The sequence below is a fragment of the Ascaphus truei genome, chromosome 2 (assembly GCF_040206685.1).
Source record: "Ascaphus truei isolate aAscTru1 chromosome 2, aAscTru1.hap1, whole genome shotgun sequence".
Lineage (NCBI taxonomy): Eukaryota > Metazoa > Chordata > Amphibia > Anura > Ascaphidae > Ascaphus > Ascaphus truei.
In genome coordinates this window covers 143,665,629-143,687,464 of record NC_134484.1, presented here as the reverse complement: position 1 = coordinate 143,687,464, position 21,836 = coordinate 143,665,629, and the positions used below count along the sequence as shown (strand labels likewise).

General features: G+C 42.0%; 1 protein-coding gene across 2 annotated transcripts in view; it reads right to left on the bottom strand.

The window, feature by feature from the left end:
* Nucleotides 1–1,844: 1,844 nt before the first annotated feature.
* RALBP1 (ralA binding protein 1) overlaps nucleotides 1,845–21,836 on the bottom strand; it is a 60,220-nt gene continuing 40,228 nt past the window's right edge. Inside the window, exons 4-11 of one of the 2 annotated variants that reach the window (XM_075585370.1) lie at nucleotides 21,410–21,759; nucleotides 16,236–16,397; nucleotides 14,642–14,773; nucleotides 13,144–13,254; nucleotides 12,211–12,332; nucleotides 7,524–7,565; nucleotides 5,622–5,745; nucleotides 1,845–4,398 (exon numbers count right to left, since the gene is read on the bottom strand). In XM_075585370.1, coding sequence (XP_075441485.1) covers nucleotides 4,135–4,398; nucleotides 5,622–5,745; nucleotides 7,524–7,565; nucleotides 12,211–12,332; nucleotides 13,144–13,254; nucleotides 14,642–14,773; nucleotides 16,236–16,397; nucleotides 21,410–21,759 — 1,307 coding nt within the window. In that variant the 3' untranslated portion in view covers nucleotides 1,845–4,134. The remainder of the gene's footprint in view (nucleotides 4,399–5,621; nucleotides 5,746–7,523; nucleotides 7,566–12,210; nucleotides 12,333–13,143; nucleotides 13,255–14,641; nucleotides 14,774–16,235; nucleotides 16,398–21,409; nucleotides 21,760–21,836) is intronic. The other variant, XM_075585371.1, reaches the window with a different exon arrangement.

The window sequence follows — 21,836 nt, the reverse complement described above, 5'->3', positions numbered from 1 at the left end:
TCCCCAAAACAGGACCTTCCTCACAAATCACAAGCACTTTAATCCTGGTAAAACAGTATTTTCCCCCCAGCTAGCAGACTAGTATTATGGGTTGTGTATTCATTTCTATGGAGGCAGACTTTGTGATTGAAATCAGCCGAGCTGTTTGCATAGAAATGCAGGATTGAGACAGACTGGGAGCGGCGAGGTGTCAGGACATTTAGTGGGCGGACAATCAGGTGCGGGGATGGGCTCTCAGCGGGGAGACTCTTTGTTCCCTGCAGACACTGGCGCCTACCAAGCGTGAGGTATAGGACTGGCCAGGGGAAGCCTTTGCAGAGACTGAGCTCGTAGGCGCGATTTCCTTTGGCCAGTTCAAATTTCCCACACGCCAGCCACCTCGTCATCACAGGGCTGTTTTGAGCACCTAAGCACGCCCCCTCCTGACGGGTGAAGCCGGGCGAGCCCCCAGTTGGGGATTGACTGCATCATCTCAATCCGTGCTCTGGTCGGTGGCTCCTCCATAGAAAAGATAGCCCTTGTGGCTATGTAAGCAGCACTGCCGATTAGAGTACCAGAACATCTTTGGAGTTTGACAGTGATCCATCTGGCGGGATTTTTAAAGTAGCTATTGAGCAAATAGCACTTTGAGGAACAAGGATGAAAAGCGGACAGGGTAAGCCTACTTCAAGCAGGCCCCTGCACCTAGTCGAGGCTAGTGTCTTCCCCCCCCCCCCCCCCCGGCCCCTAGTTCGTGAATGTACATTGTAGTTGTGTATTTTGGATGTTGACTTGTCAGAATAAACTCAGTTTATTCTACTTCTTCGTTCTGGCCGGTGATAGTTATATCGGTGTTAAAAGTGCTAGTCTCCCGTGACAGTATGTATATATGCTTTTTTTTTTTATATATAAAATAAGCTTTGTGAGGCAAGGAAATGTGGTAAAATGGAGGTGCAACAAAAAACTGTCCCACAATATGTAAGAGAAAATACTGCATCACAAAAATGTTTGTTCTCAGACTATATATAAAAAAATATTTAATTTACATTTTAAAAAGTAAAATGCAATGGGAAAAGCATTTGTAACTTCACAGCCTCCATCCTGGCTGTAGATACTTTGAGGAAGATTAAGGGCAATAATTCTTAGACTTGGATTTCTGATCTCAAAATAGAAGGCATGAAGATCAATGTGATACTTTTATGTTGCAGTGTTTTAGTTTTGTGTGCGATGCATTTATATAGATACTACTCTAAATCAGTAACATCTTATTAGGCTTTAAAACCACTCATTTAACTGATTCTGGGGCAGAAGAGTTCAAGTTAATCTACAAGGTCAAACTACATTCTTGCATAACTTCTGAAAAACTTTTACTGGTTTAGACAGGGTGTGGGGTGTGGGGGAGGGAAAGAGAGGGTGTGGGGGGGAGGGAAAGAGAGGGTGTGGGGGGGAGGGAAAGAGAGGGTGTGGGGGGAGGGAGAGGGTGTGGGGCCTTGGGAAAGAGAGGGGATGTGGGGGGAGGGAAGAGAGTGTGGGGGAAGAGAGTGTGTGGGGGGAGGGAAAGAGAGTGTGGAGGGAGGGAAAGAGGGTGTGGAGGGAGGGAAAGAGGGTGTGGAGGGAGGGAAGGAGGGAGGGTGCATCTCCGTAAACCAGGTTAACCCAGAAACTACATCTGATTGGCAGAGCTAGACGTTTGGGCACTGATATTCTTCAGCTCGTCTTCAAATTGGTGTGTCTACTTCGTATCGATATGAAACACGTGGTGTGGTTGGAAATAGTCCCTGTTTTACATTACACCATGATATATGACGGAGAGTCCCAAGCGACCAACACAACTTTAAGTCTCTTCCGTGACAAAGACAATGTGCGGGGTTAAAATGGATGCTTTATTTGCTTTGTTTGCTTAACGTGTTGATAAGACACAATAACTAAAAGACCTACGTAACGGTGGGAGGCATGAGAGACCGATATGACCCTGTCAATTAGAAGTTGTGATTATTATTTTAACGCAAACTATACAACTTCAGCAAATACAAAAAGCGTGTAACAGACAGGAGGCAGATATTGTATCATCATTAAACACTTCATCGATCAGCTCGACGGTAAAAAGAAAGAAGGGGGGGGGGGGAATGTGACAAAAACGACAAAATTTAAATGAAAAATCCACATCTACACGTTGAATAGATAGAATCATAATTTACAGGGCTGCGTATTCCAGTTACAAAATCACTTGCATTGCGATTATATTTTCTATTGCTGGACCCTTCCACCACCCAAGCTGCTATTAACTGCAGCATTCCTACAATGTGCAATTTCTTTCCTTTTTTTCTTTCAACAAAGAAATACAGTACTGAAGGGATACACGCTGAACAGCAGTAGTACACTAGTTGCAGAACAATGCATCGGTGAATAGCCAATATTGCACTGTCACAATCATCGTGTGTTAGCAGTTATTTCTCAGTGCCAGAGGTTCCTGCCATACACTGCAGACGCCTACAGCACAAGTTTCCCAAAGTGGGGCTAGAAACGGGCTTTGGTTTGCATTAGCGGTGCATTTTCTAGGCCATACTGTACTGCTGGGACTGCACTAGGCGCGCGAGTACAATACACAGTAGCTTCACCGCTCTGTTGCTACCAGCAACACAATGTGCAACAAAGCTTCCGACTCCAGCAGTGAATGAGCTAAAATTAGGCTCTAAAACTTGTACGTATGTCAGGGTTAGTGACATCATCAACATACAAAAATGAAGATTTTGTCATTTTATTACAAACTGATTCATCACTGACCTATTGCTGTCTATTAATAATGCCAAGTACGTAGTGTCACAGACAAGGCTTTTTATCATCAACGACATTATAAGCAGCAGGACTGGCTTGGCTCCAGGTGACCGTGTTCACCTTATAAAACAGAGTCACGCTTACATTGGACAGTGACTTCCTTAGTATTCTTTTTTTTCACATTAAGATCTTGTCACCACAGATGTCTAACATGAAGAGATGAATAATGCTACACCGACAATACTGCTAGCTTGAAAAATAAAATAAAAAAGTATATCTGAAAATCAAAGGCACAAAAAAAAAAAAAAATGAATGAGTTGGGGTGAGCAATTAAAGAAGCAAATTGGTTATTAAATACTTGCGTTAACTTAAATCCCTCTACTGGGAGCCATGGGAGCGCTATCCACGTCACCATGCCGGAAATCAGCTATACTTACCATTAAAGGTCAATGGCTGATATCGCCGATTTGGGAGCGATTGCGCTTTGCTGATTCCCAGCAAGTGTGCTCTGGGCTTTCCAGCGTTGGAGGAGGAGTTAACATGTTTAGTGCCGGGCTGGTTTGCAGCACCAATACTAGGAGAAGTGTCACTTAAGCTCAATGGCAAGTAATGTGGCTATGAAAACAAAATTATCTTTATTTGGGGGGTTTTCCATCTACTATCCAATGCAGCTGGATACAGAGGAGTCATTTTGTTGGTGTTGTGATGTTTTGGAAGCATGTGTTGTGTCTCCCTGCCATTTATGTAGACTGCAGCGAGGTATAATGAAGATTGTAAATAACTTCACCAGACCAACAAAATAACATCCTTCACATCAGCAGGGCTAGAGAGCAAAAACAGACATTGAAAACCTTGCACACCAATGCAATACACATTTATTTTGTAGTAGTCTCAGACTGGTGCATTCACAGCTGCATAGTCCCTGCTTTAATCACAATTAAAAATAAAAATACTTTTTTAAAGTCCCACTAATGTAAAATATTGATATCCATGAATAAATAATATAGGTTGGTGTGCCCAGCTACATTTGTCTAGTTGGATCATAAAACACTATATAAAATGAAGGACAGTAGAAGCAAAGTAATTTTATTTTCATAGCCACATTGCCCTATTTCTATAGCCACACAAACTAAAAGTCCTCCTTTGATTAGGAAAGTGGACTTTACCCGCCACACTGAAATATATTATATACACACACACATACGTTTTATTTAGCTTATTCACCTGAGCCCAACAAAACCAGAACCGCAAAAGGAGATGAGACTCCGAGTTAGAAGCCTTTCCCAGCTGGAAGAGCCAACGTGTTGCAAAGCACAGCAATGGACTGAAAGGGCTTAATAGGGGGAAGCGTCTTTACATGGGGTTTGTGTAGTTGTATTCTCAGATCAGCGTTTCCTTCCAGTCTTTAATTGGTGATGGTTTCACTGGCTCCTTGGCTGCCTTTGGCTGATCTTTCGGTGCTTTTGTCTCGGGGACAGTGTCTTTTTGCGGCTGTGATCGGCTGCCCTGTTTCCCTGGCTCCTCTTCCTCCTGCAGCTGCTCTGCTTTGACACGCTGCATCTGTAACAGGCGAAGCTGCACCCGCAGCTCAATGATTGCTTCTCTCTCCTCGTGAATCGCTTGGTTCAAATGGTTGTTCTTAATCTGACAAAAGGGAAGCAAAGGAAACAATAAATCACACAATTCAGTGGAGGAACAAGCCATATCCTGTGTGTGCAGAAGGAATACTAAATAGCTCCTAAATTGAAGAGAGCTTACTTTAGGTGGCCAAAATGCCATATTCAGAAGAATATTAGGACACAAATATGTTATGAAACGCCACTTAAATGTTAGCTGAAAAACAGAGCAGCAGGCATCACCTCTCCAGTGCAGGACCTTTAATCATTTAAAAACTGTCAATCAATGGCATCTCACAAATAATCCTATCAGACGGCGTTTGCAGCTTGGTCCAAGCTCGTATAGGGCTCGTCGCCGATGCTCCATCTCCCTCCTATCGCGGGTCTCGATGCAGCGAGGGGTCGTATGTGAGCTTGCACCGAGCTGCAAATGAGGTCAGATATTTGACACGTAAACGTTACTACACTAGGTATTTTTCAGTGGTTTTTCTTCATCTAATCTTCTCACCTACAGGCAGTTTGGGACAACTGCATGACGAGGAAGCACCGACCCACAAGAGTACTAATTTAGGCTTATGAACCAATTATACGAACCATTATAGCGCACAAGGACTGAAAACTGTCATTTTTGTGGATTTACTACTTACATTTGAATAGGTGTTATTACAGGTAGGATAAAATGGACTATATGTGTGCAGTTGTACACCCTTATTTATGTAAGCAGGGTACGGTTTTATAATTTAGCAAAAACGGCACAATTTAAAGGGGTGATAACAGGAGGAGCACGTGGAAACCTCAAGATTATATAATACACACCGTGCCATAGACCATGTATGTATAAAGTGTGGCTTAGCTGGCAAGTCAGCCTTTAGGCCTCGTCCCAACTGCTCGCGGCACTGCGCGTTATGCAAATAAAGCAACAGCCGTCTATGGGGCCGGCCCCAGCAGTGTGTGTGTGTGTGCGCGCACAATGCGCGATGGTGCGACCGCATGTAGGGAAGACAAGAATGTTGTCTTTTCGTGCGGCGACAGCGTCACATGGTTGACTGTCCACCAATGATAGTGCATATAGTTTTAACCAATGAGAGGGAAGTGCTGTGCTGAGGATATGACATCATGGCCGTGCCCCCTCCACCCCCCCTCCACCTGACGCGCCTCCCAGACCGTGGCTGAAACTGGTGCACACGCCGCCAGGCGCTCCAACGCGCGCGTGCACGCAGCGACGGGCCGTAGCCTTGCATATCCCCTCACCTCCAGTTCTTCATTCTGCCTCTGCAGGTCTTCCAAGATGATCTGCAGCTCTTCTTCATCCTCACTTTCACTCTCACTCTCAGAGGAATACTCTTCAGTTTCACTGCGGCCGTGCTGCTGGCGGCTAAAATAAATGACATTTAATACCATGTTTGAGGCGTATGCCGGTCAAAATATAGGAGTGTCTGGATTTCAGATACAGGAGAGCAGGTTATGTTAGCTGGTCTATGAAGTGGAGGGGCTAAACTCAAGACACATTGCCATCTCCGTTTGACCGGTATGCATCTTGTGCTAAACGGAAATATTTGAGGCAATGTCTCACTGCTAAGCAAGATCATTTATCTTATTACTGGAGACTTGTTACAAACTCAGAGAAAACACAATTTGGGTATTGAAATGGTGTCCCTTTTTCACAATGGCAAATTTCAAATTTCTTTTTACATTGGTTCACTATTCAAAAGTTCTACATCAAACACGGTAACATTTTATTTTTATGAAAACATTTTATTAACGATATAGTAATCTCATTTACAAGTATGTCTTGTGTGAGAGCACTTATTTTGCTACAAGCTACTCACAGATCTAATGATCGCAAATTAAAATCAAGGTTATTGCAATCCCTGCATTGACTCGTACTTTCATTTAGTACTTGCAGGTTAAGAGTAGAAGCCACAATAAGAAATTCATAAAAGCATTTTTATGCCAACTACCGGTAGCATCTGCTTGCCCTTCCTGGGGGTTGATTTATATTCTCCCTCATACCCCGCTCAACTCTAGCAAAATCAGCACACAGCAACATAGGACTGCTAACATTTTGCCCCTCACGGTAGGATACCAAATTGTAACAGAAGAAATGCGGCTTTCGGGTCTCTAAGGATTTTCGTTACTTTCGTGTTTGCAATGAGAAAAGGAGGATTGTAAGTAAAATGCATTTACAGGATTGAATATACACACACACACTTCTGTAGGGGAAGCGCAGACACGACAAACCCGCATAGTGCAGACTGGACACAAATTTATTTATAAAATAAAACATAAAAACGCGCTCACAAGAGTACATGATTTAATGGCTTATCTGTAAGCAAAGCTTCTCAGCTGCTCCATGTGGAGTCCCTCACAGCGACCCGTACCTGGCACAGTGAGTGACTATCACAAGCTTATCTACAGTGTGCATGCAGACACGGATGGACGAATTAAGCCAATGGTTGTGTTAGTTATTAGCCGCAATTATTGTCCGCCCAGGTGGGCTGAAGAGCGTTTTTTGTGCACTTTAGGTAAAAGATATAGTCCCAGTCTAACCGGATTCTTTTGCTTCAGCAAATCAGCTACACGTTTATCAATCCACGAGATCATGAGGCTCTTCAACGATCACATCAACCTCCCCCTAAAAAAATCCCAAGTCGGATGAGAGGGAAGAGGTCGCTAGCAAGAGGTATCCCCCAACTCTATTTGGTAATTCATGTAGTACATAATGACAATACCGCCACCTTTATCAGTCGGTTTAGTAATACTGTGTCTATTCATGGGACAGATTATGGAGGGCTTTATATTCTCATTTTGTCTAAATGAGTTCTAGGTGAGTAAATTCGTTGGATTTTTTTGTGTTTTAAATATCTTTTTCCATAAAGCCCTCCAAGATTCAAATTTTGAGCAACATATCAAGCTATATTTGTGCTTTATTGATGACTTGTTCACTGTTTGGCAGGGCTCAGAAGAACAACTCTTGGCTTTTGTTGACTATTTGAATCCGTTACCATTTCAAGATCATATTTAGTTTAGCCTGGAGTAGAACTCGCGCTCTCTTAATGTTCATTAAAGATGAGAGGATATATAGCACTTTGATGGGAATATGGTTTTACATGCGGCTTCCCAGCATCCACCATACTTATTAAAAATCTTTACCTTTTTCGCAGTTTTTGAGGGTTCGACGAATTGTTTCTGACCCTGAATAAAAACAGATTAAATTGGAGGAGAGGCGTCGTCATTTCCAGAGTAGAAGTTATCATCCTGATGATTTGGATTAGCATCTTAGACGCCTGATGTACAAGTTATGGGACATACTGAAGTATGACCCTATTTTGGGCGATTCTGGTCAGGGGCCACCAAGTTTGCATTTCGGAGAGGTTACTGTACCAACATTTCACAAAAACGAATTAGGGCAGAAAACCCCTTAAATATACATCAGATTTTTTATATCTCTACGCCTAAACATGGTTGTTTCAAGTATTATGGTTGTGTGATGTGTAACAATCTCATTCAGTGATATTTTTTCACACCCTCATACTAGACGAGGTTCACATTCATGCTCACATCACCTGTGATTCCGCTTTTGTGGACTATCCAATAAAATGCCCATGTGGCCTGCTCTATATTGGGAAAACAAAAAGACCCTTTAAGAACGGCTTTTAGAAACATAAATCAGGAATTTCTTAAAGGGAAAGACTTTGGTACAATAACGCTGTCTCTCTTTTAAAACACAACGCTTCAGCTATACGAGTTATTGGCATTAATTGGGTTCCCCGCTATTACGTGGTGGGGATAGAGGTAACCGTCTCTTACAGCACGAGTGTTACTGGATCTACATGTAGCGGATTTAATCATCTGTGCCTGCTATCCCCTGCTATGTCTGTAAGCCCTGTTAATACAGACAGGACAGAGTTAAATCTGTGGGTATTCGACCTCCTTAATGCTGCTCCTGGTTGTAGCTGAAGGAAGGAGGTGGTGACTCATGGACAGAGAGGCCTATCGCTGTAGGTCTGATGTCATGATGCCGCCCCCTTCTGGAAGTTCACTTAGGCAGCATGCAAACTATAGCCAGTGTCCATTTTATCCCTGACTACTGCAGTTAGGAGCTGGAACTATAAGCCCCTCCCATTGCGGGGAAGCCTGTTCCCCATAGCTTTGCTTGGGAAGAATACCATCATGGACCTACACTCCAGAACACCATGGGGTGTGTACCATCCATATGTCTGTGCCTGTGCTGTATCGCTGTGTGACACCTACAATGGATACCCTGAATAAAGAATACCAAGTGACATACAACAGCTTGGAGACTTCACTATGTGCAAGGAGGTATGTGTGTATGTGTGCCCCATAGGGAGTTCCCTAGTCTTATCTAGGTCCCATGGGGCTGGAGGCGCTGTAAATAAGTACAAATATCACCCAAAGCCTGTCCCTGTCGCCTTACCATCGCAGACAAGACCTCAGTATCCCCTGTTCGTCACAGGTAGCACCATGGTATGTGTGTAGTAGCTTATAGGTTCTCTTAGTGTGGGGGAGCAAGTGCTACATACACTTTAGATACAGTGACTCCTTGTGGGCTTAACGATAACCTGTTTTAGGATGTTATTTGCCACTACATTAAGGAGTATTGCATTCATTATTTTTCTTGCATGATATTTTGTATTATTGTCGAAAAAGGTTTTCTTATTTATGGCTTTGTATGTGGTGTGTGCTTATTTTGGGTATGTCAATACCTCTCCAGTATAGTTACAGTATAGGTACAGTTACACAATGAAAATATCCAACTGGTACTGTATATATGCATACAGTATAGCAAGAGTCATGTATATTATGATTTATGCATGCTTCATGTTTTTATTATTCATATTTTTTTATTAATAGATTGATTCTTATACTACTGCTAGGTGATTTTGTTTGCATATGTCTCATTGATGCATACTACTATGATCTGTTTTAGATGTACATCTCGTGAATCTTCTCTGCTTGCTGTGGATTTTGATAGCCTGGCTTGTTTGTCGTTGCTAGGTAACGGGACTTTCTGTCATGAGGGGGCGTGGCACGGTTGGATCTGTTCTATCTCAGCGTTCAATGGTTGCTGGTGGGCTTGGCTTCACACTCGCGGATTCTTGGGTTCTAGCTTGTTCGGTTTCCATGGAGATGACGTTTGGCACGCTTTGCTCCATCGCCCATATTGCCCTACCTTCAGTGCACCGTGGACCCACATCGTCACCTTTCCTGTTCCATAGCTGTTCGGAAATCTCAGAGCGGCGAGAGTGTGCCCTTTAAAGAACTCATTGCGACTTACCTTTTGGGAGAATAGAGAGATTCACGTGATCAGACCATCCTCCTGCAGATGTTTATGTGAGTGATTTGTTCACCTAATCACTAGCACATCACTTTCACTGCGTCATTCCTGGTTTTAGTGCAAAGCAATCTATTGCGCATTATTTATTCTATTCACCACATATGGTACACTAGATACTGTTTATTTAAATGCTGCACTGAGAAGCTCTATATTGTTGTTTTTGTATTTTGCGCTTCTCTTTTTCACCCCATTGAATGCGATTGGGTACCTGGTTCATTTGCAGCACTGTAAACCATGGAACTTTGTTCTACCTGTACTTGTTGCTTCATTGTCCACCTTTCAGCTTCCAGGCTGCCAATTTCAGTTTTTCTATGTTGGGGTGGTGTATAGGACCTCGAGACAGAAGGTCCTCCCTGTTTGGTAATATCCAGAATGGTTCTGCTGATCGATCCAACAGGTCTGTGAACCAAACCCTTCTAGGTCAATATGGAACGATTGCCACCACCATGACACAGTCTTGCTTAATCTTTTTGAGGACTCTCTGAATTGGAGGAAATATATCAGCCAGTCTAAAATACCACTTCAGTGTCAGTACAGAACCGGTTTACTTTTTCATTTCTCCTCCTTGCCATCAGTTCGATCTCGGGTCATCCCCATTTGCGAACTACTTGAGAAAAATCTTCCTGATGGAGACCATTCTCCTTGCAAAATTTCCTGACGGCTGAGGAAATCTTCCAAGACATTTTCTTTCCCCCTGATATCTTGAGAGAGTTGCTTTCTGCCCATGATAGTCATGGCTGCTCTCATGAGAGCTGAACATCTTGTACCCATTTGGCGATTTATGTATGTGGCCGATGCACGTTGTTTGCCTGTATCCTGATAGGCTTGCCTTTCAACTTTGCTTTTAAGACTGCCCTCTGTTCTAGCAGGTTTGATGGTAATCTTTCTGTGTGATGCCACTGCCCTTGAATCGTGTGCTTCTGCCAGTGTGCTCCACATCTGAATTGACTGGTTCCTGTGGTGAGTACTGTCGACTTTGGATTTTCCCAGGGACGCCCTGCTAGCAGATTGTTTCTCTGTTGCCACCACCTCAGAGAAGTCCTGGTCCGTAGAGATCGTGATAAGTGATTCTCTAGTGACCTTGCGTCTCAGTCCTAATCCTTTTGAAGTTCTGCCTGAAGTGGACGCATGTGCAATCGTGGCCATGGCACTGCCTCTTTGGATGTTGACACCAGTCCTAATGCTCATTGCTCGAGTCCTGATCCGTCTGATATGTTTTCAGATTTTTTTGTTTTGTCTGGTAGCAAGAAACCTTTGTGGACTGTATTGAATTGTAGCCCTAGAAAAGGAATGTTTTGGGGTTGGTCTTAATTGGCTTTTGTCCCAACTGATGACCCAGCCCAACTTCTGCAGGAATTCCAGTACATACTGGATGTGATTTTCAGGAGTTAATGTGAAGTTGCTTTCAGTAGCCCATCATCCAGATAGGTAACAAAGTATATCTGTAGTACCCCGATTGCTGCCGCCACCACTGCCTTGACTTCTGTGAATACTCTGGGTGCGGATGATAGGCCGAAAGGTAAGGCCTTGAGCTGATAATGCTTCACCGATTCCCTCTTGAATGGCGAACCTCAAGAAATGTTGGTGAGCGAAGAGGATGGGAATATGCAAACAGGTGTCTTTTAAATCGATTGTTGCCATAAAATCTTGGAGACTTTGCGGACTCGATTTTGAAATGTTCCCTGCGAACTTACCGACTTATGAATTTTAGATCCAAGAATCCCCAAGGATGGCCTGAATCCCCCCAATGCTTTTTGAATAGAAATAATGCAGTAAGTTCCATTCCCTTTTAGATTTTGTGGTACGGATACTACCACTCCACCCACGTTGAATTTTCTAACTGCTTCTCAGTGTGCTCTTCTTTATTGGACACACTGGTGAAGGCATCATGAGGAACTTTTTCACAGGTCTTTCTGTGAATTCGATTGAGTAACCCCCTCTCTATCAGCTGATGTACCCAGCGATCTGTTATTTGCTGCCACCGGGTAGCAAACTTTCAGTTTTTCAGTTTGAGGTTCACGCTCTACTGAAGAGGTGGTGAATGTATATGACCGATATGGATAAGAGAAGTGTGTGTATATTATTGCTTTTTACCAAGGAACTTTGCACTCAAATTTTTCCTTCATAATGTGAAGGAAACCTTTATTTTTGTTTTGTTTTTATTGCACTGAAGCACAGATCGCATTAGGCTTCATTCATTTAACCCTTTAATCACTCACATTCCACAATGTTTAGTGCATAGGACAATAAAACAATATGTATTTAGTGTCAATAACTGCTGAAATGGAGTTTACATTGAATTATATTTTTAAAATCAAAAGATGCAACTAAATGACTCCTTTGTTATTAGACTTCGATTAAAATGTAGAAATCTCACCAATAAATTGCATGCCAATTTGGGAGGAGTGCAGGACGTGCATCTGTTGCATAATGTGCAATACCGTTTATTATTAAATTCACCAAGATAACAAACATTTCTACCTTTGGATTTCAGAAATTTCTGCTCTGAGGCGATCTATTTCTTCTTTCTCTGTAGCAATTTGTCGCCGAAGATATTGCTCCATTGCCACAAGTTCTTCCTGTTCTGTGAGTATCTCATTTTCCTGTAAGAAACAACATGCATTGTGCAACGGATCAAACTTTTGGCTCCCAGTCAATAACGCTGAACCTTTACTACATGAAGCTGTGTTTTTCAACTGGGGTTCCTAGAAACATCTAGGTTGCGATAGCATCCCTAAAGGGTTCCCTGCAATTTTCAGGTCATTTCAAACTTGTACCAAATACAGGAGAATTTACAATGCATCTGATCTCAGATTAACTATTAGAGAGGGTTGGGGTTCCTCAGAATTTCACATAGGGTTCCTTAAACAAAAAAAAGGTTGGAAACCACTGACCTAAAGCCACAAAAAGTGCTTACATTGAAAACCTTTTACAGCCGAAGTTTGGAAAATGTAAATGATTATGAACCCCCAACTTCCAAAGGGTGCAGCAATACTTTTGGGTTAAATAACTGTTACAAAAAAATATTGTTTATTAACCCCCGATGCATGTTAAATTGTTGAGATCGGGCACCAAAAGCCTGCTGTCCTGAAAGACCACTAGGTCTTGGTTTTAATTCCCTGTTACATGTATATTGAGTCTTGACCGTGTTACAATTGCTGGGTGAGAAAAATAATAATAATTGTACAGCTGTTCATCACTAAAACATCACTGCATTGCAAAACATTACTGTGCAGGCTGGAAGAGATACTATTACTGATTAAACATAGGACATTGAGTGTTGGTCATTTTTCCAATTCTGATGGTTATTAGGCACCCGAATATCGATCACGCTGAAAACTTGAAAACTTTAAAAAAAAAAAAAAAGATAGATAGATATTAATTTCTTTTTTTATGCTCCTCAACTTGATCTACCTGTGCCAGTAGTATATTTAGGACTTCTTCTTCATTTTCATTCATTTCTTCCTTTGAAACATCTTCCTTTGAAAGGCTGGCTATCTCTTGAGCAATCTTTGTTTCACAGTCCTGAGAAGATACATAGGATACATTAGGAGCTCTTGTAAAATAAACAAGCCGCTATATAAAACAAAGAATCCCTACATGTTGCTTTGTTACAGCTCAAATAAAATATAAACTGCAGCCACAAACGAATCAGGCCATGTGTAAAGGTTACATGGAGGCACAGGTGTGCTGCATAAGTTAAAACAGGGGTGGTCAACTCCAGTCCTCAAGCCTCTCCAACAGGTCAGGTTTTCAGGATATTCTAGATTCAGCCCAGGTTGCTCAGAGGCACAGTCAAAGACTTTCACCGAGCCTCTGATTGAGCCACCTGTGCTGAAGCAGGGATATCCTGAAAACCTGACCTGTTGGGGGGGGGGGGGGCTTGAGAACTGGAGTTGAGCACCTCTGAGTTAAAACATAGGAAAAACATTGATCAAGGGAAAAATCTTATGGACATTATTAGTCAGAAATAATTTCATTCCCTTTGAATTATAATTGGCAAATGTTTCGCTGTGTTTTTTGTTTTTAATTTCTAAATTAATAGAACTAAAAATATAGTCGAGTACCTCACCCAATTATAATTTAACAAAGGTTAAACTCGAAGGACATTGGTCTTTTTTCAATCTAATATACTATGGTTCTATGCAAGGCTAAATCTCTTATTTAATATGAACTACATCACTATTTTGCTTTTTAACGTGTGTGGTGTGTGTGTGGTGTGTGTGTGTGTGGTGTGTGTGTGTGGTGTGTGTGTGTGTGGTGTGTGTGTGTGGTGTGTGTGTGTGGTGTGTGTGTGTGGTGTGTGTGTGTGGTGTGTGTGTGTGGTGTGTGTGTGTGGTGTGTGTGTGTGTGTGGTGTGTGTGTGTGGTGTGTGTGTGTGGTGTGTGTGTGGTGTGTGTGTGGTGTGTGTGTGGGGTGTGTGTGGGGTGTGTGTGGGGGGGGTGTGGGGGGTGTGTGTGGGGGGGGTGTGGGGGGGGGGGTGTGGGGGCGGTGTAAAAAATTACCCCATTCCAAATTTAATTAAAGTCCACAAAAACACCAGTTGTGCTAAAATTAACGATATTTGTGCTAGAAAAATATGCAAGGGCGTGTGACTTTAGTGAATTTATGCACCAGAACAAATATGGAGCGCATTAAGTGTTTGCAACACTAATATATACATTCACCTGGAAGAGTATACAGTGTATATCTAGAAGTACATTTTGTGTATGTTTCTTGTAAAGAGCATGTGAAAGGGATGCAGCTGCACTGGGAAAGATAACAGCACAGTATTTCACATGAGACACTTGTGGTTGGTCCATGTCCAAGATCTACACAAGGGTAAGCATTGTTCCTTCAGTGCTATTGTGCATGTTTGCTGTAAAGATGCGACACTAGCAGGACAGGCTGAGCCTAGAAAACCCGTACACACCTGCCTCTTCGCTTCACGCAGCTTCCTTTTAAGCGCGGTTAGAATCCTTTGCACTTCCCACAGCCTCTCCTCTTTGGACAGGTCCTTTATTCCTGCCTGAAGGTCTCGATGCAAACAGTTCAAAAGGAACTCCTGTGCAATTGAAACCAACGTTAAAATCAGGGCAGCACATCACGACATATTTGCAATGTTCTACCCCTGGAATTATCATCCGCAACTTATTGCAGCAGGTCCAGTATCTCACCCACCTCAAAAACAGCTAGAGCTGAAAAACAAACTGGAACGGAAAACATGAAAAGGGTTGTCTGCAAGGGAGACACCTCGAGTTACTAGAGCCCATGTAAATTACACAATATACACATGTTAAGAGCATGTACTTCCGTGCCAACCTTGTACTTCTTGGTAGAGCTACTGTACTTCTCACTGCAACTTAAAAGATTAACAGCAATGTTCAGGTTCCGTGTCTTTTTCTAACCCCTGAACTGCCACAACTACAAAGAACAGTAAGATAAAGACGTGCCCAATGTTCTTGTAAGTAATGTAACTGCCCAGATGCCATTTTGAATCCTTCTACGGTCTGAAGTATGACTTTATAAACAGCAGGTGAAGAGGGGACAAACTTCTGCCAGGCTGTTCCCACTGGACAGCTTCCAGCAGTGGACAGATCTTGGAGATGGGGGTCTTTAGGTAAATGCTGTCAACATAGGATGCCATGATGGCTGGAGTATGCGTTATGTAATCTTAAAATGAGACGCTAAATATGAATATGTGCTAAATAAAACATTCATTCTGGCTTTTGAAAGCAAATGCCACGGGGGCATAAATGATTCTGGGATAGCTTACCATAAATAAAGCTTATTGGGACCTGCACCTGATCTACAGAGAGTGTACCAGCACAAGTGATTTCTAAAACCAAGTGGTTGAACTGATTAAAGTCCACCTGACGTCAAGGAATCCCGTGATCAACACCATCGCTACAGAGGCAGTGAGGAACACTTCCAGGCAAAATCGTTCCTCTTCTTTTATAAAGTATGTTCCAAGAACTCATTAAAAATCAGGTACAATGCAAGAAAACAACAGTCCAAGTTGTAATTTTATCCACTCAAGGAAGAGATAAATATATTTCCAACCCAGCAAAACTGGCAAGAAGGATAAAGCACACGAAAGCAGTTCATAATTAAATAAACGTGCATTAGAAATCCCAACACGGTGGAAACTGCCAAATTTTGATTTCCAGGGGAACCTTCATCCGTGTTCATGATGAACTCTTGTATCCTGTACCATTTTGCCGGGATATAAATATTATTATAAATCAGGGTCTTTAAAAAAAAAAATGAAAGTTCAGATGGGCTGCTGCTGCTTTTAGATATTGCAAATATTGCAACAGTATTTGGGCAGGTCCTGCATAGCCATAACAGTCTGAGCCAGAGGGCTCCATATCAAAAAGTTCCAGGTGTGGAAACCCCGTCTTACAAAATAAGATTTTCAGAAATAAAATTTTCTGAAAGAATCGTTCCGATTGGTTAGTGTCACCACGCCCATTTTTGGAATTGCACCTGATGAAGTCACATTACACTAGTAATAGAAGACAAACCTGCCGTCGAATTTCCTCCTTGATGGTTTCCTGCGTTTCTGGCAGTGCAGGCATGGTGGCCATGTTAGACCAGCGGAGAGGTTTTATCACTGGCTTTATATGAATGCCCCCGAAGAGCTCTTGGACGTGTGTAAAAAACACATACAGGACACGGTTACTGATCTGGGGGGGAAGGAGAAATACAAATGAAAGAACCACCCTCTCTTTACTTGAAGCAAAGCAAGCACAATACATCCCTACAGAGCGCAACCTGAAGAATTTCTTTTAAATCTTAAGCTGTCTCACATTTTAATCTGGTCTGCAATGGTTACATACATGAAATGTCTTTACATTAAATGAGCAGGGTTATACGTTATATTTAACCATGTATTTGTCATTATAACTGTGCTCAGGACATACGTGAAAACGAGAGGTTACTTTCCTGGTAAAACATTTGTATAAATAAATACATAGATTTTCCCCCAAAGCTTCCCAATCTCACCAGTTGGGCGCACTGTTGCCAACTTCAAACTCCACTTTCGCATGTTTTCTAAAATATGTGTTGCATTATTAAACGAACGTTAAAACAAATATGGAATAGTATTCGCTCTGAGAAAAATACTCCTGGAGAGTATTTTTGATTATTATGTACAATTATGTTTTCCTATTAAAAATGCTTTATTTTTGCATTTCATGTGTGTGTTTGAAACTAATGTTGAATATAGGATGTTGTTTTGTTGTTCATATATATTACTTCTTTTAAATGTTTAAAATACTAATAGTAGAAATACAAAGAGGGGATATGATAACTATATACAAATATATTCGGGGACAGTACAGAAGCTTTCAAAAGAACTATTCATCCCAAGGGCAGTACTGAGGACTCGGGACCATCCCTTAAGGTTGGAGGAAATTAGATTTCACCAGCAACAAAAGGAAAGGGTTCTTTACAGTAAGGGCATTTAAAATGTGGAATTCATTACCCATGGAGACTGTGATGGCAGATACAATAGATTTGTTAAAAAAAGTTGGACATCTTTTTAGATGTGGGATATACCAAATAAGTAAACATGGGAATTGCCAATTATTGGAGTCAGGAAGGAATTTATTTTTCCCATTATGAGATATTATTGGATAATATTTCACTGGGGTTTTTTGTTTGCCTTCCTCTGGATCAATATACTGTAAGTACAGATATAGGATAGAGTATCTGTCATCTAAATTTAGCATAGGTTGAACGGACCTATGTCTTTTTTTCAACCACATCTACTATGTATCTATGTAAAAAATGATCTTGAAATCATATAGGCAATGTACTGTAGTTAACATAAGGGACAGACGTATCAAGATGTTCAAAGTTGCCTTCATTCGAAGTCCAAGAAAAAAATCAACCCTCTTAGTGGAAGATGAAATAAGGAGAATAGAAATAATCTTGATAATACTGTAATTGTCTTGATTTCAACTTGATTGACCATTTAGCAATATATTTAAGTTTCATTAATATGATAGCACCTGTAATTGTAAGACTTGCCTTTTTTCATAATATATAATTACAATGACAAATAAATACCAGTGATTAGAATATACATACCGTCAAAAGCAGCTGATTTCAGGGCTCACAGTTAACTGAGGGAAGGATGCTGATGCCACATTGTCAGCAGTTTTAAGAAAATGTACAATGTCGGATTGACAAGCAGTCAATATTTTGTACCATTTTTCTAAACCAAACACACTCTTAACATCCTAACATTCTATCGTTCTCACAGAAACATGGCTAGCCCCTAAAACTCCCGATGCAAATATTGCCATTCAGGGATACTCCATTTCTAGGAAAGATAGGTCAAAAGAGGAGGAGGGGTGTTATTTTATATTGCAGACGCCTTACAATTTACACTGTTAAATTGACCCCCAAGCCCACCCTCTTTTGAAATCCTAGTTGGCAAAATCTGCCTCCCCTTTTCTTAGCCCATCTTGGTTGCTGGCATCTACCGCCCCCCTAAAGCCCCTCTACAGTCCCTGACTGATGTCACCCAGTTTCTTGGCTCCATTTCCTCTCTGAATGAGAAGAGTGAGCTGCTAGTTCTTGGGGATTTCAACTTGAATTGGCTCAACAATAAAAACCACAAAATCCAGACACAACTCAAGTCACTTAACCTAACGCAACTCATTTTCCAACCCACAAGGACAAACCTGAAATTGGCCAACAACTCCTTGCTAGACTGAATTCTCTCCTCAAATTCTAGCAGAATCCAATCCTCTGGCATCCTTCCTGACATTTTCAGTGATGCAATAGTGTACTGTGTAAGGAAAATCAGACCACTCCAAATCAAGCCCTAAAGTTCTCCTCACTAGAACATTTAGAAACTTTAACCCACAACAGTTTCTGGCTGACCTTACCAACTGCCCTTGGCACAGAATCAATTTAATTCCCGACCCCGATTCTGCGCTCGACTATTTCCAATCCGAGTTCTTAAAACTCTGTGATACCCATGCTCCACTACGCAGAATAAGAGTATGGGGGGCCCACCTTCCATGGGTTACAACTGACCTTATAGCACTCTACCAGTTCAGGGATACCTTGTGGAAGAGCTACAAAGTTACTGGCACTACCAAGGATCTCAATCACTACAGATGCATGCGGAACATGTGCACAAGGCAAACAAAGCATGCAAAAGCACAATTTTACTCTGACAATCTCCACCAGAATACATCAAACCCAGCTAACTTCTGGAAGGTTATCAACAATATATTCCAGCCTCCTAACCATCAACAGCCAAGTAATATCACTAAGGGGGATATTACTCTGACAAACCCCACTGACATTGCAAATGCATTCAATGATTAACTTTGTGAGGTGTGCTACTAACTTAATAGCAAAACGCAACCCAAACCACAAACATGAATCTCATCCAGGGAGTACCCATTTAGCCCCAACCCCTCCCAACACTGCCCACAATTTTCAATTTGGCCAAGTAACCGAAGAGGAGATTACACAAGCGCTCCTCAAATTAAAACTAAGCAGCCAATGTGGACCTGATTTACTACAATCTTCGTTCCTCAGACTTGGTGCCCCAGCCATTGCCAAACCAATTGATTCTATAGTCAACTCTATCCTGTCTGCAGGCCATCTCTAAGACCTGGAAAACTGCCAGAGTTGTCCCAATCTTCAAAAGTGGGGATAAAAACACTGTCTCAAACTACAGGCCAATCTCTCTTCTCCAATACTATCCAAAGTCATGGGAAAATGTTTTCACTCTTAATTAACGATTACTATACAAAGACAAATTTCCCTAGCCAATTCCAATCTGGCTTTCGCCCCAAACACTCCACCATAACTACCCTGCTAAAAGTTTGCAATGAAATCCAGTGTGGAATGGAACTTGGACAACTCACTGGTGCAATATTCCTAGATTTTGCAAAGACTTTTGATACTGTTGATCATGCAATCCTGCTTAACAAACTCCAGAGCTCTGGAATAGGGAAGCATGCTTTAAACTCGTTTCATTCCTACCTAACAGATAGATCCCAACATGTGTCCATCTCAGGCTCTAACTCCAACCCCTTGGATACCACCTGCGGTGTCCTGCAAGGCTCTGTTCTGGGGCCCCTACTCTTCTCTGTGTTCATCAATGATCTTCCCACAGCTTGTAAGGAAGCTTCAATACACATGTATGCAGATGACACAATCCCATATGCACACAGCCATAGCCTCTCCAACCTCGAACACATACTCAAAAACTGAATTTCCCAAAACAAAACTGTTTTTAAACACTGACAAGACTGTAACAATGGTATTTGGGACCAATACTACATTTTTAAAGCTTCCAGTAACTGAGCTCTAGATCAGAACCAACGCAAACATCACCCTAACTCCTGTTACTAGTTTTAAATACCTGGCATATGGTTTGACTCCCACTTAACATTCAGGATGCACATTGATACCCTGACATCCAAAACCTATGCCAAACTAGGTGTACTTTACAGGAACAAATCCTCCCTAAGCCTGCTGGTCAGAAAGCGTACCGCACAGCAGATGCTAATCCCAATTATTGACTATGGAGACATAGTATATGGCTCGGCACCCCAAACCCACCTTAGCAAACTTGACACCCACAACAATTCAATATGCCGTTTTGTTCTCCAATGCAACTACAACACACATCACTGGGAAATGCCCAAAGAACTAGATTGGTCATCACTTGAGTCAAGGCGCAAAGTTCACCTTTCCTGTCTAGTCTTCAAATACTTTCTATGCAAGCTACCCATCGGAACAAGCTCCTCACCCCTACCACATGCAGCACTTATCTGAGATCTGACTCCAAAAGACTGTTAATTGTCCCAAGGCTCAACAAAGTATCTGGCCGCTCCTTCTCTTATCATGCACACCAAAACTGGAACAACCTACCGGACACTCTCACATCCACCACCAGTTTAAGTTCTTTCAAAACTAAAATGTGAGATGGCTTTAATCTGGTCTGTAACTTACATACGCCTATAATATATATTATCTTTAACTGTGCGTGCAATATCTTGTATATAATATATACCCTGTTCACTTATGTAACTATGTATTTGTAACCATGTATTATTTGTCACCTTAACTATGCCCAGGACATACTTGAAAACGAGAGGTAACTCTCAATGTATTACTTCCTGGTAAAATATTTAATAAATAAATAATTCTAAAGCAGTGGACCCCAAAGCGGTGCCCACCAAGCATTTTGTGGGTGCCCGCAACAGCAGTGCTGCTGACAGCTGCTGCGTGTCGGTCCCCACAGAAGTCCGCCTGCCTGGGAATCAGGCCCAAATTCTGCATCCGCGAGCGAGACCGGGCATGGCACTGGAGGCCTTCCACCATAGTAAGTGTATTTTGTGTGTGTGCGTTAACTGGTTCATGCAAGCCACTCTCTTATGAAGTCTCAAGTTTGCCCTTGGGCACAAAAAGGTTGGGGACCCCTGTTCTAAAGGATACATTATAAAAACCATGCAACTGGCCTTTAGAAGGCTTTTGCCCCCCCCCCCGGATTAAGGGTTCCACCACAGGATTTGAGTTTTTCATTGAACTAAATGTTTTACTAATAATATGAAATATCTCGAGCTCTGATGCATCAGTGTAAAATTGTTACACTGGTCTTACGTAAAGCCCCCCACATTCAAAAGTATTACGACCTCTAAAAGTCAAAATATTTATGTACCTGCACAGTGGGGCTGAGTACAATAGAAATGTTCTGTATGTTCATTTTGGTTTCAAGTTCTTTTGCTATAACATGGTCCATGTGCACAACCAGCCATGAAATCATACAGAAGTTACATTCTGGCAGCTCCTTCATCAGGCGTTGACACTCCTGCAACCTCTCCCCCTCGGTGCTCTTGCCACAGGCCTCTTCAAAGCGCGGCATCAGATCTTTGGTCAGTACGTTCTCAGGAAGTTCTCGCAGGTATTGCTTCAGTAAGCTGGCTACTGTGTAAGGCTCATAGTCTTCGAGATTTGGAGACTCCTCCCGGTCATAGGTTGCTTTTAGTTCGTCGACCTTTGACTTTATTCCTGAGTAGGAAAAAAAGGGGAAACAAGCAAAAATAAAACCAAGAGACAGGCACATCAAAATGAAACGACCAGTTTAT